Raw genomic sequence first — 27,885 nt, 5'->3', positions numbered from 1 at the left:
TAAATATTTCTTTCCTAAAAATACTGCGAAGTCGTTTCAATAATATTTTAATTTTTCAATGTGTTTTAGACATTTTTTGAATGTCCCATCGCCATATGTTTAGTAATTTTTCCTGTTTAGTAATTTTTTAAATTCTGAGAGAGATATTCACGTTTTTTTGCATTAAGAACGTTACAGTGCCCCGATTTCCCAAGTACCTGAATCATTCTTATGATCACGTAATGAGATAGTTGCTGACGTAGGTACTGGGATATCCTTAATACTCCCACTATTTCCGAACAACACTCACCTTATATACAGGATTGCTTTTCCTGTTTTTATGCAACTCATTGAGGTTTCCGTTTCTAGAAATAGAAGTATGATGTCCGCGAAAATTTACAATTACAATACGATCGTATAATGCAACTCGCAGTTCAATGAACTTATATTATAAATTTACAATTAGTTTTAATAATGGTATCGATAATTCATACTATCCTCGAAATTAATAACACGGTGAGCCTTTCGGATGATGAATGAATAAGAAATAAAAGTGTATCGATTTATATTATAGAGATACGAAACTTTTATTCTATGAGTCATTTGGCGATGACTCAATTGGATGAAATGCTGGACTTTCAAAAAGGTGCGAATTCCGTTATGAATCTCGATGACCCACTCTCACCTCATCTGCGTGAGGAATTTCAATTAGTTTCCTTCATGCAGTACATCACGTAGTCCATGTTGTTAAGATCAATACGTTGTACCGAAATTGTAGGTTTTTAAGCGGCTAATAATTAAAGACACATAACAATATATATGTTAATATAAGTTTTCAAATTGTGTAAGATTTCCAAAATTCCGCTTCTTTTACAACAACGAATTCGTTAATATACTCGTACGTAACTTCGCAATTTCTTATATCTATCACCTGATATTTTTTGTAATAATTATTTATACCTACGTTTATCGTTTATCCGTTATTCTCTAAGGTCTTATGAAACGTACTCGTAATGCGGAAGTGAATAAATTATGATTAGAAGCGCTGTAATTATTTACGAGATATTTTCTTTTGTAGCTATTTATTTGTCATCTATTAAAACAGGTATACAGCAGGATCCATGATTTCTGCAAAAACAAAAAAGAAAAATTAGGATATATACTACGGAATAGTTCCTACGATTAAATTCATCACTATACTAAATCGTATCAACACATCACATTACGCCAGATAATAATAATAATATCCATTTAGATGAATTTCATTCATAGAAGTGCTTATGATTGATAAGTATCTTGAATCATTTCAACTTCGAATTGTATACAATAACTAAGATAAAATTCTTTCTATACAATATAAACAATAATTTAAAATGACTCACATTACTCACTGGAAAATAATCTTCATTTTTATTATATTTTATTTATTTTATACCACGATATATCAACGGCATATGCATCATTTTGTTACGTTAAATAAAACTTATAATTCTGAAAATGCAGATATCAATGTACCAGTTTTGAAGTTGTCAAACTCTTCAACTAACCAGTAGTTTAAAAAGGTGAGATCTTCAATTTGTTTCACCGTGGATTTCGTAGATTCTGAAGCAAGTGGTCAAAGAAATGGATGAGAAAGAGAAAGGAAGAAAACATGCAGAGGACGAAGGAAGCGAAGCGAGAAGAAGAGAAGTCACGCGACGTAACATCGCGCTCTCGCTGCTCTTGATAATTATAGTTATCTTCTCGAGTTTCTTAGAACGGTTAGGCGAACCCCTCCTTGAACCTCCTGCTCTTACTGAGAATCCGTAGGGAAACGCCTCGAGCGAAGAGAAATCGAAGAGCAAGCGAGAACGAGAGAAGAAATCGGAGGGGAAAGAATGAGAATGAGGGAACAGCCTGGATGAAACTTACGTATATACACAGGACGAAAGAATTCTGATCGCAGAAGTTGACGGCATTCACAGCGAGCGTCTTCGGCACGAACTTAAGGAAGATTCCGGAAGACATTAAATGTAACTGGATTTTGGAGGGATCAATTGAAGATCTTCAAAGTTTAACAAAAGAAACTTGTGTGAATGTGAAATCAAACTTTAAGAATCCGATTTTGATTCGTGTTTAACGGAGTAATCGTTGGATTTAGTGCTGTTAAAGAACATTACGGTGATTTCAAAACTTGTAAGAGTTCGCTTCGTGAATAATTTTGAAGATGAAGACATTTTTGCTTATAATCTACATTCAATTTATATTAACCGTCCTTGGCAGGCATCACAGGTAAGAAAATGATGTAATCAGTTGATTTTTAAGTAATTAAATCTATTTCGGCTTCTTTTAAGAGAAAATCATTTATTATGTTTCTTTTCTTTGTTTTCTTTTTATTTCTTCTACTTTTTATTTATTATTTTCTTATCTGTATCTTGTACCTATCGCACTTCTTTTCGTTAATATCTCCCTCATGTCACCTTTTTTCTCTTTATTTTGTTTCTTATAATGATGACATACATATCTGCTTTCTCAGAGACAGTGGTTTCTTAAATCACGTGCAGTTGGTGCATCAGTTCCGATGTTCTCTGCCTCAACTGAGAGCTGTTCCAGTAGAAGATCTTCTCAACATAGGTCCAGAGCCGGACGAGATCTTTTATCCTGCATCCACGGTTCTAACACGTTGCGCCGGGTCAGGATGTTGTCCTGATTCTAGACAAGTTTGCGCTCCGGTCGAGACCAGAAACGTTAGTCTCGTTTTCATGGTTAAGCATCGCATCGATCAGCAACGAGATCGTCATCATGAAATTATTCATGCCCTGGAACATACTAAGTGTGCCTGTATAGATGAAATCCTAGCCGCAAAAAATTCCACGCTTTAAATGTGAATGATAGTCCTGAAAAAAAAATTCGTAACCTAAAATCAGATTAATTGAGATTACTTTTTGAATTTACAAAGATCGAGAACGAAGGCTTTGTTTCTGTGATATTTTCATTGTTTTGTATTTCATTTTTTTCTAATAAACTTATATTACAGCAAACTTATATCGCTTGATATCGAATCACTGGAAAATAGTAAAGAAATCATGATATAAAGTTTACAAATGCTTTGCATATTTTTACACATTAACTATTTGTAAGTATTTTTTAACTACTTTGTGTTCATTGTCTTATATATCGATAATATAAATAAATAAATTAATGATTTCTACTGAGAAAGTCTTGAAATATCAAAATCTAGCCTTTATCATTCTTTTATGTTAAAATATTGTCTAGCAGCACGAAGATCGTATTTAATACTTTCATTATTTGGGTCTAATTTTAAGGCAGTTTCCAGTTCGGGGATTCCATGTTGCGGTGCAGATAATTTGCAAAGAGCTGCACCCCGACGAGCGTGACATTTTGCTCGCGATATTCTGTTACGCTCGCATTTTGGTTCCATCAATTCCAATACCTGTTAATAGATTTTCTTTTTAACCATACTTATTCCTATTTGTTGAACATGAATTAAAAAAATTTTCATTTCACCGTGGAACAGTCATCGATACATCTATAATAATTTCCAAGAGCATAATGTGCAGCGGATCTATTCACGTAGAGTGCAGTCATTTTATTACTGATCTTAATTCCATACGTGTACGCGTTAATAGCAGCTAAGTAATTTCCCACTTTGAAAAAATCACTGCAATATACCAAAAATTAGTTATATTAAATAATACAATAATAATATGTAAATGAGAGCCAGCGCTGTCGTACAAGCGTAAATTAATACAATAATTTGACGACAATAAATTATGTACGTTTAGGTCTTATCGTTTTGGGCCCTTTTCAGTGAGATCACAATATATATTTGATAAATTTTTATCAATGATAAAAATTGTCGAATAATATAAAAAAAAATGGAAATTATAATCTAGAAGTCAAATTAGAGAAGTAATATTTGTTGTTAATATTAGTCATCAAGCTAACATAAGACATAAACACTGATAATTTAGAATCTGCATCAAGAAATGTTAGACATTTTCATAACATTGCAGCAAATGTTGAATTAGATAATATATAACGAAGTAAATTATTCTCAACATACTCTCCCTTATCTTTCAACCACTGAGGATCTTGTTCTTCAGGACGGAGATCTTCTATAACAAATCCAGTCTTTCTTCTAGCTTCTGCTTGCTTAGCAAGCCACTAAAAAATTATATACAAAACACATATATTTCTATATATCTATATATTTAATGGCAAAGGAGGAAAGATTATATTTAATAAAAACTTTGTGTAAAATTCTCATTAAAACTTTTATTACAAAGAAATTAACTTTTATTTATCTGTCGAGAAAACTTTAATACTTTTCGTTATTGCTCTCTTTTTTTAGATATGTACCTCTATCATATTGTAATAGTTGCAGATGCTATTATTTATAATAGCTGCAAATATGTTAACATACCTCTTGTTCTTCAATGTGAGAACTCTCTCTGGCCGGAGTAGGAAAAGCTCTTTCAGAAAAAGTTACGTTAATGATTCCACTTTTTCTAGGAAGTGGAGTTGCCTTGGATGGTTCGTGAAATATGTGGTTCGTGTTGAAATATTGACTTTGCAATATCTTGTCGATTAAATCATGACCTGGTCTTTGTTTTTTCGTTCTTACGTAGAATTTTTGCAAAGACTTTTTGTCCATTTCCTTGACTAAAGGCATTGTTGGCGAAGATTTGAAAGTCGTTATTTTACAATCGTTAGAACTCTCGTCAAAATTAAAATTTTCGCTTAAAGTTGTTGATTTTTTCATTTGTATGTTATCTGTTTCTTTTTTTAAATTTTCACTCGAAATTATTTCTTTTTTCATCTTTGTTTTATTGGTTGATTTTCTTATTTGATTTTCTTCAATAGATAATCCTTCAACAAGTGAATTTCTTTTTAGACATTCTTTAGCAATTGATTCTTTGCTCGTACCTTCTTCAATAATTAGTTTTTCTTTCAATTCTTCTATAATAATAGGTTCGCCTCGCTGTTTCTCTACCATATTTATTTCTTCTTTCGTTTCTTCTTTTTCATTTACTTCTACAAATCGCACAGTATCGAAATCATCTTTAAACCACCGAAGTGGTGGACTTAGGAAAATTAAAATTAAATTAATTAATTAAATTAAATTCTGACATATTTTTAACATTCATATAAAATATTAATATACCTATATTTTTTTCTATTCTTTTGCACTTTGCCAGGAATATTCTGCAGAATTGGTATTTCTGCATTACATCGCCAGTCTTCAAATTCCTGCATCGCAGCTTTCCGATGAGAATTTTTTAAGAATTCTATTTTATTTAACGTTCGAGTATCCAAATTAATCTGCGCTTTAACTGCTTCTTTTTGGAGATATTGACGTTTCTCTGTACGTCAAAAGCGCAAAAATATATTGTTATTAATTAACTGAATAGCAATTAAACAAAAAAAGATTACTTCTTTCTCCTTTTCTCTTTTTAGAAGATTACAATTTGAATAAACATTTATATTTCTTGAAAAATTTGAGAATTAATTTTATGAAAATAAGAACATATTTTCATATGTTAATTTAATTATTTCTTTATGCGTTAAAATTTTGACAAATTATATTTTTATTACAAGGAGCTTACCGCTTTTAGATTTTGCACGACTCTCTGCAATGTTTTGTGCTTTTTCTAAAATTTTACTTCTAAAATCACGTTTTTCTTCTTTGCTGAGATTTTCCAGTTCGAGACACGGCCAAACACGAGCTATGTTTGCTTTTTGTAAAGAAAAAATTGCTCCGTTATCCGTAAAAACGCATTCACTCTCTTGTTCGAGCACATTTTCCCATAAAAATAACTCCAAGATAAAGGGAGGGGAACTAATCTGCAATAAAAATTAGTCATGTTAGCTCAGCAAATAAAAATTTTTCATTTGAAATTGTTTTTATAATATACAAAAATTGTTTTTATAGTATACAAAAAGAAAACAAAGAACAATTTTCGAATTATCTGAGGTAGACAATTTGTTTTAAAAATAGAATTAACAGTACCTTTACATAATTGTCGATAACGAATAAATTCACATTTTTGGGTCGTCTTTTTAGAGACATGTGAATTATTATCTTCTTTTCTGTCTGGCGCCATTGGTAATCCTTGATAATTATTGCCGGCATGACTGATTTTAAATTTTGATGGATAATATATGTGATTCGATATACAATTCCCTTTTCTGTTCGCTCTATAAACGCTATATTGATCAAACAAGTGTATCTAGGCAACTACACAAAGCAAATATGAATTTTATTATAACTAAACATTACAAATGTGTGCTACACGTTAAATATTCAGGTCGAAAAATAACGAAACTCCAGTTTTATCTATTGTATGAATTACTTTTAATTAAAACGTTCAAGAGTATTTGTTGACAGTATTTTTCGTAGACATATTAAAAAGCTGCCGTTTCGCATTAACATCTTCATTATCATTGTCATCATTATCCTCGTCAATGTCATTATCATCATCACCATCATCTTCAAATCATTCCTTCGTCATTCTAATTATCATTCCATTTATGAGCAACAATCTTAAATCAATGGGGGACATATATACAATTCAAATCATACACGATCTAAGCAAAAAAAGGTGCGGCAATATTTCTTGAGAAAAAAAACGTTAAAAGAGAAAGAAACGTTATTAACGCACTCTTACAAAGCCCTCTTACGAAATGTTTGTAATACAAATTCAAATACATTAATTATTAGTAATTAATTTAGTCACACTATGTATTTACAAATCATCAGATTTTAAGGAACATTCCTTTGTTTCTACAAACTTTGTAAATTCATTATCATTACCAAAAAAGAATCATGCAACATGACAGCTGTATCGTTATTTAGTAAACATTTATCAACAAATGTCGGTTCAGTATGTGTTGTTGCACAGTTATTTTATGATATAATTATAGTTGCTAATTATATTAAAGTACCTGCATATAATAAATTTTAAGACATTTTGCTAATCACGTATATTTTGTAATTAGTTAGATCGTGTATGAAGCGTTCCTCGAAATTACGTGATCAAGTAATTCGAAAATGGGCTACAAAACTTATGATAAATCAGTCGGTTTTGCGAAATCTGTTCTTTAAAAAACATAAAAAAATGGAAATAAACGAGGATCCAGAATTTGATAATCTAAAAAGTTAAACAATTTAAAAATCAAACACAAAAAACTAGATCTAGCTGAAAAAAACAATAAATCTATGAAGATAAGAATAAAACAGGTTGATCTGATGTGTGATTGATCGATTAAAATATTCAGTTTTTTGAAAGCACACTACAGAAATCATAAATCTGGAAAATGGAAGCTTCTAATTAGACTTAGTTGAAAACATTCCAGAATCTCAAACCCCAAAACTCTAAAAAATTCTCAATACTCTTAGGTATTCATAAATACTAAGTGAATGTAATCAAGGAAATATCTAGGAAAGTAAAAGCAAAATTTCACTACAGATAATCGAAGTGCAGGAGGATCTGAGTACCTTTGATATTTTGTCAGCAACTAATGTATTACAATTCTCATAAAGAGACGCGGACAACACATTCGTTTTCGCGGTTCGTTGTGAGTATAACAACAAAAACAACAAGTACGCGTCGCAGTTGCTAAATAATGGAGGACTTCAATAAGGACTTACGACCATGAAAATTCAGAATTATGCCTCGTAGAGAGTAGCATTATGACACTAATAGTCGCTATTATTCGCTTTGCGATCTGACGCACATTTCCGCACACTCACGTACACTCTTGCATAATCGCGCATCCATATAACATACATACGTATTAATCGTTTCACCAATTATAATCATCATTATTAATCGTCGCTCAGTATATACGTATATTTACACAATATGCCCAGAATTCAACATTTCTTCTCTGACCACTCACGGTGAAGCGCTTTGAAATGTTCAAGACGGAGCATAAAAACTTGAACGCTACTATAAATAAGTACGCGTACAATGGTACGCTCGTCTCGTCTCTCTCTCTCTCTCTCTCTCTCTCTCTCTCTCTCTCTCTCTTTCTCTCCCTCTTTTTTTCTCTTTTCCTCCAGTGAGGTTCTGCGTCAATAGAGCAACATCCATCTTTAAACAGCCTCTCACTATTATTCGGGAGAACTCCGCACATTAGTAGTCCGGCCGTTTGATTTTGTTCTACTATTTGTCAGAGACTTTCGCGATTCGTGTGGAATGTTCGACACTAAGTGCCCTAGAATTTACAACGACTCTACTCACAGTGGCACGACAACGAAGAAAATCGTTTTGAAGCCTCTCTTGCGAGCATTTGACAAATCTGTGGTGAATAATCGTGCAAAGGATAATATGAATTTGCTGATGACATTTGTCTTAATATGACATAGATTGCCTTGAGCAAATTTGAAACAAATAAATATAAATTAGAAAGACATGTCTTCTCTCTCTCTCTCTCTCTCTCTTTTTCTTCCCCTCTCTCCCCTCTCTCTCTCTCTCTCTCTCTTAGTTACAAAGTAATTACAGAAAAGTCTGTGATGTATATAAAACATCCCTGATCAATTGCTCTTTCAGAAAATGTTTGTATTTTGCAGTGAAATGACAAAATATCGTGACAAAACATTCCTTATGAAAGCTATTAATATTGAGAAGATGACACTGAAAAATAACTATAAAATATATAGTAATTACTCAACTAAAAGTTTTTCATAATTACATTATATTCAAGATAATTATAAAAACTTTAACTCGAAGATTTACAAAGATTTAAAAATCCAACATTGATCAGGAATGCGTCCCTTTAATAAGTAATTAATAGTTAATTAATAATTCGTTGACGACGCATTTGTATAAAATTGAAAATTATGTTTAAACGATTACTTGAAAAATCGATTCTTAGTCATGAAAAAAGCGTCGTTAAACATGATTGTAAAAATAAATACGAGAACAATGTTTACGTGGTTTTATATATATATATGTATGTATGTATGTATATATATATATATATATAACATGTATGTATAGTATATATATATATATATAACATGTATGTATAGTATTATAAAAGAGCGTATTTTTAAGTGACACGATGTTTTGTTACATATTTCCCGCGTTCTAGACGACGCGATTAATGCTGAACGCGACTCGCAATTTATTTTTCTCATAAGAGATTATTTATTAAAGTGTTTATTAAACCGAAGATCGAGCAAGCGCATTTAAAGTTAAACGTGCACGACTAGAACGCGGTAATAATTAACTAAACTATTCAGGTTTTTACACATATTCACACGCATACACGCATACACGCTCGCTTTTAAATAGTATTAAAACTGGAAAAAAATACTTAATAGCGAAAGTTTAGTAAATATGGCGATAACAAGTAAATGCAGAGGCGCAACATGTGGTCCTCGTTAAGGAAACGGATTGTATTTGAATAGAAATAAAGGATCTCGAAAAAAAAAAAACGCTGGAATATATAGGTGTCTCAAAGAGGCAATTGAAATGATTAATAGTAATTAATGATAATGATAATTTCAGCCATCAGGAATTATTTAGGATAATTTCGATCTCGATTACTAGAAAATTATAAAATCAAAGATAAATAAAATCTAATGAAATATATATAATATTTCTATTTGAATTAAAACCAATTTAAATTAAAAAGATTATTGGAAGTTAACAATTAATTTTTAAGATAATCCTTTTAATTAAAATTAATTAAAATTAAATTCTAGTAATAATCAAAATTTAATCACTATGTATTAAAAGGTATGTCATAGTCATCATCAAACTATGAATTATGTCAAATAATTTATATAATAATAATTGGATGTAAATTATTTTTTTCTTAAATTAATACAATACACGATCAATAATTGACTATTATCCTGATATTACTATCTATGGATTATTTGATATAATTACAACTCCAATTATTATTAAACAAATTATTCGAAATTATTATGAGGACTTAATCAATTCTTTTAGGAGATATTAAATGGGAAAATATGATTATATATATAAGAAAAATATGACATATAAAGGGTTAAATATTAATGAATATATAAAACCCTTTCATTATCTTGATGAATATGGCACTCGATTTTTAAAATATATGCAGTTTTTTACGTGACACCCTATACAAAATGGACGGCGTCATTTCTAATTCCACATTCTTAAAAAATTCTTAATTTTAATTGCTTAATTCTAAAACTCGCTATTTCATTGTATTTGATAGATAAAAATGACAGAATTATTTCTATTATTTAATTTTAGTGACATTATATTCTGTAATTATCTATTCCAGAAGATAACTACATTGATGTGTAAATTTCCCGAGGAAAGTTTCTAAATAAAATATTTCTCTCAACATATTATTTTCTAAAGGAAATAATTCCTATATTCAAATTCTGCAAGCAGAAATTAAAAAAAAATTTTTCATTTCCATATTTCCAGGAATATTTCAAATGAGAAACTCTCCCGAAAAATCTTCTAAATAAAAATTGATTTCGTCATATTTTTTATCATATCAAAGGTTGATCTTAATAAATAATAAAAGATTTTTCATGAAAATGTCTGAAAGTTCAAGTTCTTAACACACAAATATATAAATTCAATTTATATTTATTTATCATTTTCCACAGGAAATTCGTTACCTAATTTCTTTCCAATAAAAATATTATTTTTTAATAAAAATTTCGATAGGTTCCCCATTTTTCTCATTCACCTCTTTTGAGACACCTTATATACCTTTCGCTCATAGGTTTCATAATATTCTATCGAATATCTAGTTAATATGAGTCCATTTTATTTGCAAGCTATTTTTTCCGTGCAGCTTTTTCTGCTTTTCGTCGCATTCGTTCGATTTCCTTGCGCTCTTTGCGCTCACGATCAGCCTGAGCTCTCAACTCTTTCAGCTTGCGTTTTAAATGGGCTTTAGCTTCACCATAGATCCCTAGAGCTTTCAACTCTCTCGATTCCAAACGCAACAAGTTGCTTCCGTTGATGCCACTATCTAAAAATTGTGGAGAATAGCGTTCCAAACCGATTCCCGTCAGCCATTGACAAACCTGAATGTACATTTCTCTTTTTAAAAGTACAATATTGAGAATAAGACTGTACAATATGAAAATATGTATACTTTTATAAATGTAAGACAAATTCAAATCATTAAATCATTAAATAAGTAAACATAATAGTATAGCTTATAAATAATTGTAAATTTAAATCAAAATAGGCATAATAGTAATAACCTGTAGACAAAAAGAAAGAGAAAAAAATGTGTTATGTTATCAGAATCTTAGTAAGACATATATATACAGGGTGTTCCGTAAGTCGAGGTCAATCGCTCGAGAGATGAATGGGGAATCACAAACAAAAAAGAAAGTTGATACAAACATAGGTCCAAAAATGCGTTGTTTTCGAGTTATCGCCATTTTTATATTAAAATTTGAAATTGCTTTGCTTTCGAATTTTTTTGGTTTTGAAATTTCGATAATTTTTATGAGTTTCAAAACACAACTAAAGTCAAATAAAAGGTTCTAAGCCTTCTTTCTAAGGAGTCCCGAACTCTTTGTAGCACTTCCGGATTTTCTCTGTTTTCAAATCCAAGGGATGCTAAGCGGGCTGTACCTCCACGCGGTGCATCCTGGGTAGTGCTAAAGCAGCCCGCAACTTTTATTTGACTTTAGTTGTGTTTTGAAACTCATAAAAACCATCGAAATTCCAAAACCAAAAAAATTCGAAAGCAAAGTAATTTCAAATTTTAACATAAAAATGGCGATAACTCGAAAACAACGCATTTTTGGACCTATGTTTGTATCAACTTTCTTTCTTGTTTGTGGTTCCCCATTCATCTCTCGAGCGATTGACCTCGACTTACGGAACACCCTGTGTATATATATATATATAATTTATTCTTTAAATTTATATTTATTGTTTATAAAAATAAATTATCTTATTGCGTCATTATTTTTTTTTTTGAGAAATCAATTGTATACTTACTTGTTCTTTGGACCAATCCGTGACCGGCGCGTTCTGCCAAAAGTGGGATTTCTTGTCACCTAAACCAAAGTCGCTCAGTTGAGCGGGCAACCAAACTGCACTCGAATCTACATTGATAATGCATGCATGATGGAAAGTGCGTGTGGCAAGATCTTATTATGCTAGTCACTCTAGACACTCTATAAACAATTAATCACTACTCAAATTCTGCAATATATTCGCATTTTTTCATTTTATTGACAGCTGTTTTATTATATTTTATTATTAAATGCATTAAATAAAGATAAATTCTTACTAAAAAAATATTACTTGCTTCGAGTCAGAAAAATCGTTTATTTAAAAATATAAGATAAAAATTGCTAAGCCAACACAGCAAAATTATATTTAAATAAAGCGTTATTGATTATGCAGGCGAGAGTTAAAGAAGAGATTAACAAGAATTTAATTTCAAATCTTTCTCATTTTAATTTTAGAAACTTAATTTGAACTCTTTAGTTTCAATGCCTGATTGAGCGATCGAAAAGTTAGTGCTAGGATTACATTAATATACACAGAAGGTTTGAAGTACCTGCAATGCTGCCAGCTTTCGAAGGACTAGGATCAACGGCAGGAGGACTCACGGAGCCGCCAGAGGATAAACTCGAAGGAGAACTTCCTGGGTGGTGCCAAGGAGCTCCCCCACTTCCAATTAAATTTGACGGAGGAATCGACACTTTCTTCACTGAAAGCACAAGTTTAGCTACACTGGATTGATTCCAAATTACTTCAATCGATGAAATAATATTGGTATTTAATTAAAATTCAAAATTTTATTTAGTTTTCACAATTTCTTAATGTTTATTTGATTTTTAAATTTATGCATGAGAAAGAGAGAGAGAGAGAGAGAGAATAATAATATATTTTTATCTACCTCTTTGATTAGCCTCGTTAACAGCTTGTCGTATCTCCTCTACAAGATGATGTGTGACTATAGTTGGATCATTATTATGAGGATTGTTGAGATCACTGAAATCACCGGAGCTTTCTCTCGAAGAGTCATTCCCGCCAAGCCGCTTTTCTCTTTCGGCCAAAACTTGCTTTAGCTGTTCTGCCAATGATGCGGGGGGCCCGGTTAAAGCTATATAGAAGAGAATATTGATTTTTTATTATATACTAAATATTATTTATTATATTTAATTATCTTACTATGTCATACCTTATTTAATATATTTGCTTCTATATACATTGTTGACACATAAATAATGTCCAAAAAAATAAATGTGTGATTTAAAAGAAAAAACAAAGCTGTTCGTCCAATGTTATTTTTATTCCTTGATATTTCTTAACTTTTTATAGTTACTTTATTTATCAAGACCAAGACGAACGTAATATTTTTTATAAAATACTTTTTATTAATTTTTCATCCTAAATTTTATGATCGATGATAGCAGTCAATACGTTAAACAAACGATAAACAAACATGATAACATACTCTTTTGTGATTGAGGCCAGCTCTGCTCAGTCATTGCTCTGACTTGCGAGCTGATGGTGCTGTGCTGTCGAATCGCTGTAGAATGTATGGGATCTATGTGCTTTCCCTTTAGCGAGCTGATAGATGAAGTACTAGAATAGGAACTCAAGTTCGACTGCTTGGACGTCAAATCGTTTGGCGATCTGCTGCTATTATCCTGCGAAGTAAGTTTCGAAGAGGAATCGTCGTCTGTGTTGTCACCCGACTCGTCTAATCCATAATCCTGAAATTATCAAATTCATTAATTATTAACATATGCACACATGTGTGTGTAACACCATTATAAATTAAAAATCTTAGAATATTGAATAATCTACCACTTGTATTTAGTCATTTACTCATTTTTATCTTCGATTTTTTTATATTTTTATTATTAATTTATATAATCGTAATTTATAAATAATAGATTAAGAAATATAACGTACCGAACTACTATTGCTGAGACCTCCAGATCGCTTAGGTAGCTGACGATTAGCCAAGCCACCCCTACTAGCAAGTTCTGCCTTGCTCTTGCCAGCAGAATTATCCAGTAAACGATGTGCCGGCACTGCACGATCCAATTCTTCTTTCACTGGCAACGGTAAAGGCAGCTTTCTCTCCACTGTTGCGGTTTTATCACCATCGTCCGGGCTGCTGAGATCAGAAGTCTCTGTGTCTGAAAGCTGACAACTAGTCGACGAGGGTGGCGGTGGTAGTTGTCTGCGAGAAAGTTGTGGCGTCACTATTCTGGCAGTGGTATTATCATAGGGCAATCGTACTGGCAAACCAAACCGCCTCTGAGTTTCAGTCAGCTCCACTTCCAATGTGATTACCTGAAATAGTTTTCCATTCCATGATTATTATTATAAAACTTCAAAGAATAATTCCTACTTTTTATCTTGACATCAGAAATAAAATTAATTTATGTCTAAATAAACAATTGTATTGTGCAAAAATCTAATTATTTAAATCTTGAATTTGGTTTACATACTCTGTCTTTCAGACTTTTCACCAATGCATTATATTCCGTATCCTTTTCTTGCAACAATTGTTGATAGAACTCATCTCTGGCTGCGATATCCGTTCGCAATTCTCTGGCAGCCCTTCTTGCTCTGGCATATTTCTGCTGTAGAGCTGCATTTTGTGCTGTTGCCTGAGACAACATTTCCCTTGTCGTCGACAAATCTTGGCGCGCAGTACCCAAGGCTCTCTCCGACTCGTGAAGACGTAATCCTGATTCTCGTAATTTTGCTGCATACTCTTCACTGCCTGCACCGCTGTTTTCCAACTCCACTAGCTGTTAGAAACGTAAAGTAAAAAAATTACAAAATTATATAAAATAAGTTAGAATTACGAAATTATATTTATCCGAATTATAAACTTGTCATTATAAAATTGTATATAAACTAGGAATGTAAAAATATTAAGATTTTATATAAATTGAGATTCTTTGATCGAAATAGATACAAATGAAAAATAAGAAATAATCTTCCAATATCAAATAATGAGTGAAATTTTATTCTATACTATACTAATTCTAATTCTATGTCATTTGACCTACGATGATAAATATAAATATATATGCATGCATGTATTCGCACGCACATATATGTATGCATACATACATATCGATATATACATATACAGTTTAAATTATAAATATATATGTTGTATACAGAAAAAAGGATACCATGTGAAAAACGTCTGCAAACATCATATAATAAGCATACAAGAGCAAAAAAAAAAAGATAAGCAAAATTAGGCAAAATTAAGTAAAATCCCACAAATTCTTCAAAAATGTATTTTACACTTTATATTAATTTCTCACTTGGCGTTAATTCGAATTAAAATGTCAATTAATTAAAGCAATTAATTGCTGAAACAACTATGCATCTTTATTATGTAAGAATTTGGTTGAAGAATATTTAAATGATTGTTGTAATATTACCTTTGCTTTGAGATTTTCAACTTCCTCGTCCGCTATTGCAAGTTTATATTGACTCTGCAAGTAACCAATACACACATAGCGCATAAGCAAAACAAAAATAATAGCTACAAATGTACACTGTGTGATGTAGTAAACATACAAACATATAACATATATACGTATATACATGTATACATAAGTGCACGCACGCACGCACGCACGCACGCACGCACGCACGCACGCACGCACGCACGCACGCACGCACGCACGCACGCACGCACGCACGCACGCACACACACACACAACACTCGCAAGTACGTTTACGTGCACTGCATATACTGGATTTCTGATTTACATATACATAAAAAAAAACTATGTATTATTTTTGAACAAACATGGCATAATTCAAGTCATGGCACAATTCAAAATACAATTTGATTGTATTCAAAATACAATCAAATAGACAAAACATATAGTGAATTAAAAAAGTGTTATAAGCAATATTTGCAGATCAAATTCATGTTTCCACTAATATACCACATAATAGAGATACAAAAGTGAATAAAATACCTCCTGCAGGAGTAATCTCAGACTGTCAACATCATTTTGTGTGGTGGTAGTGTGCGGAGGCAGAGACGAGCTGAGTATCGGAGATCGACTGCGACTAGAAGGCGATAGATAATTTTCGATTGGACTGTGAGGCGGTTCTCCTTCCGAACAGGACGACAGCACCGGTGAACCAGGAATTCCGCTCATCCCGCTACCAATAGAAATATCCTCGCTTCCTCGTTGACCGTCGGGGGAAGCATCAGAGAAGTTCAATTTCCTAGTTGTAGATACATAAAGACTTCTTAAACATGTGAATAAACTGTAGAAATTTGTTATGTTATATATGCTTAAAAAATCGTAATTCCCTCAGTACTCCAAGATGCCTCAGGCACTCATTGGAGTGGCCAAAAAGTATCGTCACAGAAGATTTGCGAGCAAGGATATACCATCATTGGGAACGCAGATCTTTTTCTTATTAACTCGTACAAATTGATTACTCACTTAGCAGCATTTGCCTGTTCCCGTTCCCTATCCGCTTGAAGACTTTGCTTGATTAGCATCGCCACTTCCGAATTCTTGGGATCCTTTTCTCTACCGATGACAAATCGTACTAGTCCGGAAGTATTTCTCAACACGCTAGCGGCGTACGCTTGTGTTACACCGACTAAGCTCTTGCCATCTACCTCGACAATTTGGTCATTCACCTGAATACGACCTTCACGCGCAGCTGCACCTTTTTCAGTGATAGTCTTCACGAAGATACCTAGCTTCTCTAAGCCTGCGTCTGCACCTACGCCCATCCCGATTATGCTAAGGCCCAATCCCTCCGGCCCTTTCATTAACTCCACTGGGAATACCTAAGTTACAAAATATTTTTTCTTTAATATTACAACACAGTATCTTTACTGTTAGAACATACTCTGTTGCAATATTGAGTTTAACAAATTCTAATTTAAAAAATCAGATTTATCCTTAAATTATAATTTTTACGTGTCTAAAATTAAATGAAAGCCAAAAGAAAAATCGGAGTATTACTCAAAATTACCTCCATCTTCTCGACGCGCTTTTCCAATTCATACTCAGCGCTTGCCGCCACCGGATCTACGTCTTCGTTGCGGCGATCATATTCGTTAACGGAATGTGTGGAGTAAACGCGCATAGGACCCGTATCGAAAGATACCTTAGACGTTTTCTTGACAGATACGCTGCACGGATAATCCTCGTCATCATCGTCCGATTCCGGAATACCAGCAACTTCCATCCAAAAATGGCCATCTTCGAAATAATGTACGCCATTCTCCACAAGAACCTATATAATTGTGCATTTAAAGTACAATATTAATAATTTAACATCGGTAACCTGCTTCGATTTCTTTGTTCATAAGATGTAATACTGGTAAGACGACAATTTCTACATTCAAGGAAGACTAATATTAAGCAAAGTTATAAAATTGTAATGTTTCTTCTCTAAAAGATAAATTTAAATTTGTTCTCTAACAATACTGTTACAATAATGTTCTTTATCTATACTTTTAACTCAATCAATAACTTAACCAGCAAAAAATTTTACTGCATTATATATTACAATTTTTCCTGGAGTCGGAATGTAATCGTCTTGATGCTCAGTTTCAGTGTCATCGTTAGTTTCGTGAGTGTCGTTCAAGCTGCTTACAGAACCTAGCAGTCCACTCTCACTTCCTGTCACTGATCCCACTTGACTCTCCGTCAACGAATCTATTGTCAGGTCACTACGGGATCTATGAGTTAGACTGAAATAAAAATTTAATCATGATAGATATGATAAATGATAGAATTTAATCGCTTGAGTTCAAAGGTCCTAGCTATAATCCCAACATACATCCTAAAAATTCAAGAATCTTAAGAATTCTAATTGTTTAAAAAATCAACAAAGATTCAAGAATTATATATTTATGTAAGAAAATGTATATTATATAAATATATATTATATTAAAAATACGGTTAAAATTAATAGCATGGATTCTTCGATTCTTATATACTATCTTATCAATCCATAATTAATTGTATAGCTATTAATTGTATAGCTATTATATGAGAAATATGCTTAAGATCGTTAACGAAGGGAGAATAAGAATGAAACAGCATGGTGCAAAAAAGGAACAAGCAACAAAAAGACATTGAAAATAAACTCGTTCACCTATAATCGTGAGTGGCGCTATTGATAAGACTGGAATCAGGAGCAGACAGGACATCGGACAGCCAGTCGGGTGTGTTGTCCTGGTCGTCTCTATCCCTGTCCTGTCCTTCCTTATCCTTGTCATTAGAAACCCCATCACCTACTGCATCATCTGCACCGGTAGGAGACAACAGCCTTGCTATCTCTTGCGCTTCCTCATCCGATAGCAGCGCCGAACCTTGTCTAATTTATGTTTGAAGTCATTCACTTGGTATTGCGAATCGAATTACGTGATCGTTGATAATGAATCAATTTTATTATTAAATGGCAGAAGCAGTTATGTCGATCTAATCAGTTTTTCATGTGTAGAATATATCTCTACGTTAAATATTTTATCGACATCCGACTTATGAAATATTTTCACACTCGACACTCGTAAAGTTTGAATGTTAAAATGAAATTAACGTTAAATTAAATTAAATTATATTAAATTAATGTTAAATTAAAATTACTGTTCGAAATTTATGTGTGTGAAACTCAATTATCAGTTATATATAGGAAAATATTCAATTATATAAAATATAAAATAATTTTTCGTTAAATAAGACTTTGCAAACTCAATATTAAATCTCTTACTTTTAGTATCATTTAATATTCGTGCAATAAATTATTTACTAGTTAAGTAACAAAGTCTATATGTTAATATGTCAATATGATGCTATGTAATAATTGTGAAATGACATATCTGTTTCTGTTATCCACTTGTGCAATTGCAATTGCAAATGTATTCACCTGATCTTCTTCTCCAGGATACTATATGGACCAAGGAAATCAGCAGATTCACATACCGATAAACACAAACGTATTAGAATTGAAAAGAAACAAAAGTTATTAATATTAAGCTTTTAAAATAAGAGCTACAGATATCACATGCTGCGAAGCTGCAGCGAAAGAAATATATCGTGCCATTAGATATCGACACGCTTAAAAATGCAATCAATTTCAAAAGTGCAAAAATTTCAGTCTATACATCCTAGAAGCAGTTTAAAAAATTCCAGCACTATTCTAAAGACACTTCTTACTCGTATAAATATCAATATGAAGGAGATTAATTGTCTCAAGACTGTATTCCCTCGTGAAAAATTTTCTTCGCCTTTTCCTACACAATTTCAGATGTGCGATATTCAAAAGCTAACACATAACAAATTTCTGTATCCTACCGGGATACTCACCGAGAACTCAACAAATTCTCAGCCTCATCCGGAGTCATAGTATCAGGTGTCACAGGAGTAATATGATTGGCGTTAGCCTTCGAAGGAGTTTCCAACGCAGCGGAATTATTTTGTGCTTCTGTTGCCGCATATTCCGTCGAATTGACAACGGTCTTCGTGTCGCTCGAGTCGCTGTCCTCGATCAAACTACTCTCTGACGCGAAGTACTCATTAGATTTTCTGCAGGATTGCCTTTGTGAAAGTATATTAGACGTTGGCAACGGGGATGATGGCTGAATGTAATTCTCCGACAGCCTAAGTTTTGCCAGCTCGGCTTTCTGCTTTTCCTGCTCCCATGTAGTCTGCGGCTGCTCAACGCTTTCCTTCTTGCTCAACAGAACACTGTTCACCACTGCGATGCATTCTTTCCTATTGCTATTGATTTCGGACTTGGACACTTCCGTCGAGTATTTCTCCTCGTCTTTGCTTTCTTTCGCAGTAAATCCTAAATCATTCGTTTCTTGACCACGGTTCGTACTGCCGTGAGTCATCTTTTCCACATTATCAATTTTGTTTTCCGCTTCGACAAAGCTAGAACGCTTGTCAGATACTTCTTCTCTATTTTTCGCGATTTTTTCTCTAACGCTTATTTTGATTTGATCGTTCTTCGCGTTAGACATTGTCTTCTGGCATATTCCGTCGCCGATAGGTTTCACTTTTGCCTCTGATATTGCTTCCGTAACAGGTACGGAATTGATTTTTATTGTTTCCACAGCGTTGCTGCTATGATGTTTTGCTTGCTCCGTGCTCGGTACTTTCGTTGGAGTTTTGCACTCGGCGTTACTTGGTGAAACAGCGTCTTCACTTTGTACTTTTTTCGCGTACGGTGAAGGTACTGGGATATCCTTATGTTCCAGTGGAGGATATTCCTGATCGGAACTAATGACAGAAGGTGGACGTGGGCCCAGACCCGCAGCCTGAAGATCAAGGCGCACGTGAGAACGTCGAATGACTGTGGTTGTATCCGTTTCATTGAATTTGAATTGATCCTTCTCCGAGAGACTATCCATTTCTGAGGTGCAGCTCTGATACGTCGCTGGTTTTTCTTGATCCTCCGTTTCCAAGTCATAGCTGTTACGACCTGAGTTTGGAAAATATAATAAAAATATAATAAAAATATCGAAAAGATTGAAATTAATCTTTTTAATCAATGAATCTAATAACAGAAAGTGATTAAAATATTAAAAAGATTTCGACAAAATGATTATAAATCTATCAATAATTTTAATGAATAAAATATTATTCGCACATATCTCATTTTATTAATGAATAAAACTTTTATATTAATATTATAATATTAATAATGGAGCGTATAGTATATACATATATGTTACAATAGATTTAGTAAAAAAATAAAAAATTTTGTTTTTTGATAATTAAAAGTGCAAAAAGTGATGCAACATTTTCTAAAGTCCGTATTTATTGTAATACAAATAAAAATATCGTGTTTCTCTGAATAGATAATAGAAATAGTATGTTTCAAAAAATCTTAAATAAAATTAACTTATATTATTTTTTCTCAACATTTAATTTTCTTAATTTAAACACTTGAAAGATATTTATTGAATGCATCTCAGCAATACCTCCACAATCAATGCAAAGTAATCGTAGACACATAATTTTAAGTCTTTCTGGAATAGACGGAGCTCCGGCAAAATATAAGAATTTCGTATAAAATAAAAAAAGAATCCATTTCATATACATATACACACACACACACATATATATATATATATATATGTATGAAATGGATTCTTTATATATATATATATATGCACATACATACATACATACACACACACACACACACACACACACACACACACACACACACACACACACACACACACATACATACATATATATATATATATATATATATATATAAACACTATTATAGTTTTTGCTCTTATATTCTATCACAAACGAAGTGCTTACAAAATATAACCATTAATTGAAGTAATTAGATTTAATACTACTAAATTTTTTAACTAAAAGATTTAATACTATTAAATTATTTAATTTGTTACTTTTTGTCGCTTAGTTGTAAATACACATTCAATTTTTTACACAATTGCACAATAAATTATTAATTAATAATAAATTGTTTTATTTAATCTTTTTATTTAATTCCTTTAATAAATTATTTTTGTTTTATTTAAATTTTTAATTTAATTTTTTTAGTTTTTATTAATTTGTTAACTTAAAATATGAAAGAATATATTTAAACTAAAAAAACTGTTGTAAAACTATACATTCCTTTCTCAAGAAACCGTTAATTCATCGAAAAACTTGTTTACTTGTATTAGATTTTATCTATAATAGTGTTTACAAACTTTCTAGTTTCTGTTATCTTTATTTTATTATCAGGAAAGTCACTATAACGATTAGAAATGTGTTCAGAGCACAACATTGATAATTTCCAAATTCCAAAAATTCGTTAAAAGTTTCAGAAACACTTTTGCAAAGTAAACGTGGCGAGGCACGATCGTTTTGGCTGCTGAACAAGCCACACAGTGATTTCTATAAATAATATTGTGGCACACTGGTAGGAGGAACAGCGTGAGAAGGAGAAAAGGGAAGAGAAGGGAGATCGCGTCTTAGTACTTTTACTTTTACTTTTTGGCACTTTGGCACACTGCCAGTCTACGGCAGCGGAAGTCACCTGGCACTGCTAATAGTTCGCAAAAATGCACAAATTTATTTCTAACTGAAGTTAGTTATTAATAAACGTTCCTTTTTACTCTTAGATTTCGAAAATGATATTAGAAGCAAAATTATCTAAAACAAAATAGTCTTGAACTTTTACTGATTGAAATAATTGTTCTCAAATTTAGTTGTTTTATGTTGATTTACTTGTTTTATGGAGAAAATTTTATGATTCTCTTTTCGAAAAATTCAAATCAGAAATTCTATTAAAAAATCAGCATCTGACTGGGAAAACAATGTAAACAACTTTTGTACAGAGCTTTAGGAACTCACCTGTTTGATGCTTTTCCGACATCTCCTTCTCCGCTTTCTCTTCCTTGCTATCTTTGGAGGGTGAACTGGGCGAACTCATGCTAGACGAAGCACTGTCGGTGCCTACAGAGGAGGGCAAGCCTAGTTCGGATTCCGGTGAACGTATCACCTCGGTCTTCTTGTCGTCGCTTGTCGTTTCTTTCCTCTTTGCGTTTGCGCTAGGCCTGGCCCAGTCGGGTCTAGGATCTGGCCTCGTCATCACCTCGCCGCGTATCATTTCCGCTTCCAACGCTTCCCTCGAAGAAGCCTTTAGATCCCTTATGTCCACGGTTCTTTTCAAGATCTCGTCGTTTTTCGCCAGCCACTCGTTCCGCCACTCGGATGTTTTCGCTGGTGAGTGAATAGGACTCGGAGGGCAATTCAGGTACTCCGGTGCTTCCAATAGGTCGCTCTCCCTCCTTGTTAACTGGGCACTGTCCATCGAAGTGCTACTTCGAATCGGACTAGAAAGCTCGTAGTGGAGCATTAACGATGTTTTCGTTTGCTCCGGCAGGTCATTGTATTCTTTCGTGATCGCAATTTTTGTCTCTGCGACCATCTCCGTGGCTATTGGACTTCTCGAAATTTCCATCGAGTAGTCTACAGTCTCTTTTGGGCTTTCCATTGGCCTGGAAATTATAGTCTTCAAACTTGCCGTTTCCTCCACAGTTGCGGAGCCTTTTAAAATATCTTTAGAAACGTCTGCTGATTTCGGAAATGTATTCTTGCATGTTGGAGCTATTTCTGCAGTCGTTGAACTTTTTGAGTTCTGTGCAGTAGATACCTTCGATACATCTTTCGAGCTCTCCGACGACCTCGAAACTATAGGTTTGCACGCTGGAGCTACTTCCGTAGCTAGCGAGGTTTTGAAATTCTGCACGGTCTTGGAAACTTCTTTCTGACCGTCAGCCGATCTGGAGACGGACTTCGAGTTGTTTTTTTGTACCACAGCGTACTCTGGCATAGCGGCATCCTGAATCTTCTCGGAACCACTATCATTTTGGCTTTCTTTTGGACCCTCTTGCAACTTCTTCGTTTTTTGTACGACAGCATATTCCGGAATCGTCGGCGAGATGTCGTCGAATTTCTCTATCGTTGCATATTCTGGACTCTCCGGTAGGTCTGATGGACTGAGCGCAGCGATACTAGCCGGTCGTTCTCTCCTACCGACCGCCGATGAATTTCTAACAGGTGGCAACGGCGGTGGAGGCGATCGTGCAGAACAAAAACTCGCCGATCTAGCCGGACTAACGATATCATTGGCCGCACTTGTCGCACTCGAGCTCTGGTGCACAGTGTCGACAGACGATTGTTGCTGTTGGGTCGCATTATGAGTTGCATTCTGTGAGTTGAGAGATGTCTGCACTAGCGAGCGATTCGGGTCGGAGTTGTAACGGCTCGGTCTAGTTTTAGAGAAGTGGCTGGTCCAGTTGCGCTGCTTCTCAATCAGCTCCTTCGAATTCGGTCGACGCTCCGGTTTCTCAGGTCGCTCGGGACGATCATTTTCCTTGCCCAATGTTCGTTCGATCTTACCGCTTATTAATCCAGTGACCGCAGCGCGCCGCTGATCCGGCATGTTGCAATGACCATTTTCGAAGTGCCGTTCTGTGTTTAAAGCTGGCACGCTGGCGCTCCACGTGCTTAAGTGTTCGCGACTGCCCGGTGGAGACGGCGAGCGCGGACGCGGTGATCTCGCTGGAGAGGTGCAGCCAGAACCTGAGTTTGCTGAGCTGGAGCGAGATCGAAGACCGTGCAAATTGTTCGGTTTCGTGACTCGTTCCACGCTGTGGATTAAAAAATTCGACTTATGAGTATAATTTTTAAATAAATCTAGAACATCGGACAATAAACTGGTATTTTTTTAAACAAATGTATAATTGGCAAAGTTTTAGGTAACATAATGATTGATCAATAGCAAAAAAAGTGATATTATAAAACAATGTAATTGGTAAAATCTTAATTAAAGTAACAATTATTTATAAATTATAAAAAATTCAAAAATATGATATAAATTATAAAATTAAATTCTTACGGTCTGTTCGATTTATTTTCTTCACCAAGCTTCTCAAAGAGAGCGCGCGCATTGTTGAAGCGTGCCACATGACTTTCAGTTCTGACTACCGTCACCTGCGTAGGAGATTCCTTCAATGGAACAGCTGGTTCCTTGAAACTATCTGATAGGATATTATTTGTCCTATGGCCCAGATTATCTAACTGCGGCTTGGATTGGAAAATGTTCGCAATGGCTGACACCTTGGAACCACCTACTCGTTTTTTCTCTTCTACCGTTGCCATGTCTAGCACAAGCTTATGCAAAAAAACAAAACATTTAATATATTTTCAACTATTTTATAATTTATAATGCATCTAATCTTATTTTATAATGTTTTACCTGTGATTGAAAAAAAGTATGTAACAGTTATATGTAGATGCTGATCATTCAGATATTTCAGCCCATTGTCATTTGTATACATTTAACATATTTCATTGCAGCAATCTGTAAAAAAAAGGATAAAATATCAAATAATCCACATACTAAATATTAGCATACTATACTTAAATAATAGAAGTCAAAGACAAAGGAAATTAGAATATCTAAATACATAGATAGAATATTTTGATATTTTAGGCTTCCACAGGAAGCATGGAAAAAAAGCTTTATCTAGCTTTATCTAACTTCCAAATTGGTGTCATGTCTTTCATGACTAAGAAAAAAATAAAAAAGAAAATAAATCAGGTTATTCCTCTCTCTGAAGAAGTCAACTGGAATGTTCATGAAACGTTGCAAAAGATGCAACACCAACCTAGAAACTGGATAAAGAAAATCTAAGTATTTTTAATAGTAACAAATTCTTATATGTTTAGTCACATCTTTTCAAGTTTAAAAATATAATTCAGTTTCTAAAGCAAATAAAGTAATTTATATCATTCAATACAAAATTAACACATGAATTACGTGTTTAAAAAGTAAAATTTCAATTAATAATCTTGTCTAATTATTTTTTTAGAATTTTCCTATTTCTTTTGCACTATACTAAGAACATACATTTTCCACCACTATCCCATCTATAGCTATCCCACATTAGCACAGTCAATTGGATTTCCTGACCTTTACAGAATTTGAATATTTTCCTGCTTAAAGAAATAATGCTGTAAAATTCTTTCCCAATTCTTTATTTACTAAATTATTTAAAAAACCAAAATGGGAATAAAATATACAAAGTAATGTTAAGATTTATAGAAATACTAATTCAAAAATTATAGAAAGCAATATTAAATTAAGTAATTAAATTATAAAAAATAATGATAAAAATCATTGATCATATGCAATATATAATTGTATTTTTAAGACAATAAATTTATAAAACTTGAGTGTTTTAATTTAGAGAGATGTATATACACAAACACATGACAAGATATGAGATAAATATAAATAAAAAAGAATAAAAACAAAAAATACACATGTAAATAAAATATTATATTTATAAAACATTATAAAGTTAATAATTTATAAACCAAAAAAACTAAAAGATTTATAGTATATTTATTTTAATGTTTCATATTATTTTTTTATTCTATTAAAATTTTTATTTTCCCATATTTTCATGTGCATAGTGTAAATATTATTGTTTATATTTTTGGAAAATATTGAATGGGAGCAAAGTTGAATGACAGGCATGAGATATAATGTAATAGGTGGGTCTCCCTTGTCTGGGCTTCAACCCTCCTCCCATAGCACACCATGTTGCTTCAATCAATACTTGAGTGCTGTTTCTATGGTAGAGAGATATGAAAAGAGATGCAATTTTATGCCACTTCTGCAATAGTGGTAATGATTGCTTATGTGATAGTCGACATTAACTTGTGTTTATGCTGAATCAAATAATATTTGCTACAAGGTTCATTCACACAGTCTAGTTATCTAGATATGCTAGGTATCTTTGAAGGCATCTAAAGAAATATTCAAGATGATATGGCTAGAAATATCTGTCTAAAGGTATAAAGTTTTCTATATATCTCTAAAAATAACTTAATTTCAGAAATTCAATTTATTCTTTCTTTAACAACAATGAAAAGCAATAACTTAATTATATGTTCTATTATATGCAAACTCGATATTGTTACAAATTTAATATTTATAAGTTATATAGTACTACTATTAATTTAAATAAAATATTCTAATATGAATATAATTATAAAAATGAACAAAATCAATAAAATATTTTAATATTTATCAAATTTATAACTTCGTTAAACAGAATAATTTACCAGTTGCTTAGAATCAATAAACTATATATTTATAAATTATATTAAACATCTTTTAACAACACCTACTAAATAAAGATTACAGCTTGTGACAATATCATAAAATGTAAATTAATGTAATCGATCAGATGTAATCTTTATCAGTCAATTTTTTCAATTCTATAAAATCATAAATACCTTCCTAAGCACCAATAAACATTTAACTTAATATTTGGAAAAGTATTATTCAATTTTACTGCGGTCTTAATGGAAATATCCGCAACAATATAACAAAATATGTATTATATATAATAATATAAATAGAATACAATCTTCAAACTACCTAAATAGTGACCACCTAAATCAGAATTTCACTAAACTAAGCAACTTTTCTCAAGTATTATCCAACGTTGTGTTTAACATTTACCAATTATGCTACACAATTTTAACTTTTATCTCGTCAAGTTAGCAAAAAAACATGATAAAACCCAAATTAACAGAATCAAATATATTCGGCAAATTTACCAATCCTACAGCATCATTAAACAAAACACCTTCCCAATCGCCATTACACCCCATGAACTACCCACGGAAACGCTGTTTTAACGATCCCACCGGCTTTCTTGAGAAAGCCAAGCTAATCGGTGTCGTCTGAAAATTACGAGCTCGTCTACCGCGGCGCACTTCCTTTCACATCAAAATTACTTTCGGACTGACCCGGAAGACGATGTCACCATGTGCGCGCGAGCATCCCTCGGTCGGGCGAGCTGCAGACTTTCGCCGCGCTCGGACACGTTCGGCTCCGTTCGACCGTGCTCGGTGACGTTCGACGCGGCTTCGGCGGTTTACGATTCGCGTCGCGTTCTCACGGTGTGATGACCGCGACGCGATGACCAAGTTCGTTCAGGCGCACCTGTGTTGTTGTTAATGCACGATCACGTTCACCATGTCGGCGGTAGTGAATTGGCGACACGCTGATCTCAATCCGCGATCCACACGCCTATCGATCACCGCTTTGCAATCCGTCCTCCCACATCGCGATCTGCCGACAGCCACTGCCCGATTATGTCGACAACCTTGTGGAATAAACCAAGATGGCCGACTGCTATGTTTATTTTAATTTGACAGGGTGGAAAGCTAGGGACTCTTTAAGCCTTAAGGCTGTATCAAGCTACATCGCAATTGAGAATAGACGCGAACCAATCAGACCTAGTTAAGATAGAAATTGTTTGATTGATCGAGCAGTAACTTCGAATGGGCTTTGTAGATTTTTATAGATAAGC

The 27,885-nt window shown here is 33.2% G+C and overlaps 3 protein-coding genes and 1 long non-coding RNA gene across 13 annotated transcripts; 1 reads left to right on the top strand and 3 right to left on the bottom strand.

The window, feature by feature from the left end:
* Positions 1-483: 483 nt before the first annotated feature.
* Positions 484-2,632, bottom strand: LOC105192040 (uncharacterized). Its single transcript, XR_850502.2, has 3 exons — positions 2,479-2,632; positions 944-1,107; positions 484-769 (listed from the first exon to the last, which is right to left on the bottom strand). It is a non-coding gene; the product is annotated as an uncharacterized LOC105192040 (long non-coding RNA).
* On the top strand, positions 1,412-3,014 carry LOC105192041 (vascular endothelial growth factor A). The gene is made up of 2 exons (XM_011155907.3): positions 1,412-2,250; positions 2,495-3,014. The coding sequence occupies exons 1-2, from the start codon at positions 2,186-2,188 to the stop codon at positions 2,838-2,840; spliced, it is 411 nt and encodes a 136-aa protein (XP_011154209.1). The 5' UTR covers positions 1,412-2,185; the 3' UTR covers positions 2,841-3,014.
* Positions 3,015-3,124: 110 nt separating this feature from the next.
* On the bottom strand, positions 3,125-8,760 carry LOC105192038 (dynein assembly factor 4, axonemal). Its single transcript, XM_011155906.3, has 8 exons — positions 5,993-8,760; positions 5,589-5,826; positions 5,147-5,345; positions 4,859-5,066; positions 4,406-4,801; positions 4,046-4,146; positions 3,487-3,640; positions 3,125-3,412 (listed from the first exon to the last, which is right to left on the bottom strand). Exons 1-8 carry the CDS (start codon positions 6,113-6,115, stop codon positions 3,206-3,208), a joined length of 1,626 nt encoding a protein of 541 aa, XP_011154208.2. The 5' UTR covers positions 6,116-8,760; the 3' UTR covers positions 3,125-3,205.
* Positions 8,761-10,598: 1,838 nt separating this feature from the next.
* On the bottom strand, positions 10,599-27,858 carry Spn (protein phosphatase 1 regulatory subunit spinophilin). 10 transcript variants are annotated; one of them, XM_011155897.3, is made up of 19 exons: positions 27,128-27,858; positions 24,750-24,854; positions 24,390-24,664; positions 22,340-24,141; positions 19,319-20,438; positions 18,879-18,899; positions 18,108-18,329; positions 17,517-17,700; positions 16,977-17,240; positions 16,433-16,788; positions 15,953-16,208; positions 15,404-15,457; positions 14,447-14,752; positions 13,902-14,288; positions 13,438-13,699; positions 12,877-13,083; positions 12,535-12,705; positions 11,967-12,073; positions 10,600-11,032 (listed from the first exon to the last, which is right to left on the bottom strand). In XM_011155897.3, the coding sequence occupies exons 3-19, from the start codon at positions 24,650-24,652 to the stop codon at positions 10,781-10,783; spliced, it is 6,234 nt and encodes a 2,077-aa protein (XP_011154199.1). In that variant the 5' UTR covers positions 24,653-24,664; positions 24,750-24,854; positions 27,128-27,858; the 3' UTR covers positions 10,600-10,780. The 10 variants fall into 10 exon arrangements, with proteins under 10 accessions (XP_025154581.1, XP_011154199.1, XP_011154200.1 ...); XM_011155898.3 differs by having other exon boundaries at positions 27,320-27,858; XM_011155895.3 differs by having other exon boundaries at positions 27,516-27,858.
* Positions 27,859-27,885: the final 27 nt, after the last annotated feature.

This window comes from Harpegnathos saltator, unplaced genomic scaffold, assembly GCF_003227715.2.
Source record: "Harpegnathos saltator strain DR-91 unplaced genomic scaffold, Hsal_v8.6 scaffold240, whole genome shotgun sequence".
Lineage (NCBI taxonomy): Eukaryota > Metazoa > Arthropoda > Insecta > Hymenoptera > Formicidae > Harpegnathos > Harpegnathos saltator.
Note: the sequence above shows the minus strand (reverse complement) of the source record. Positions and strands in the feature narration are given on the sequence as shown.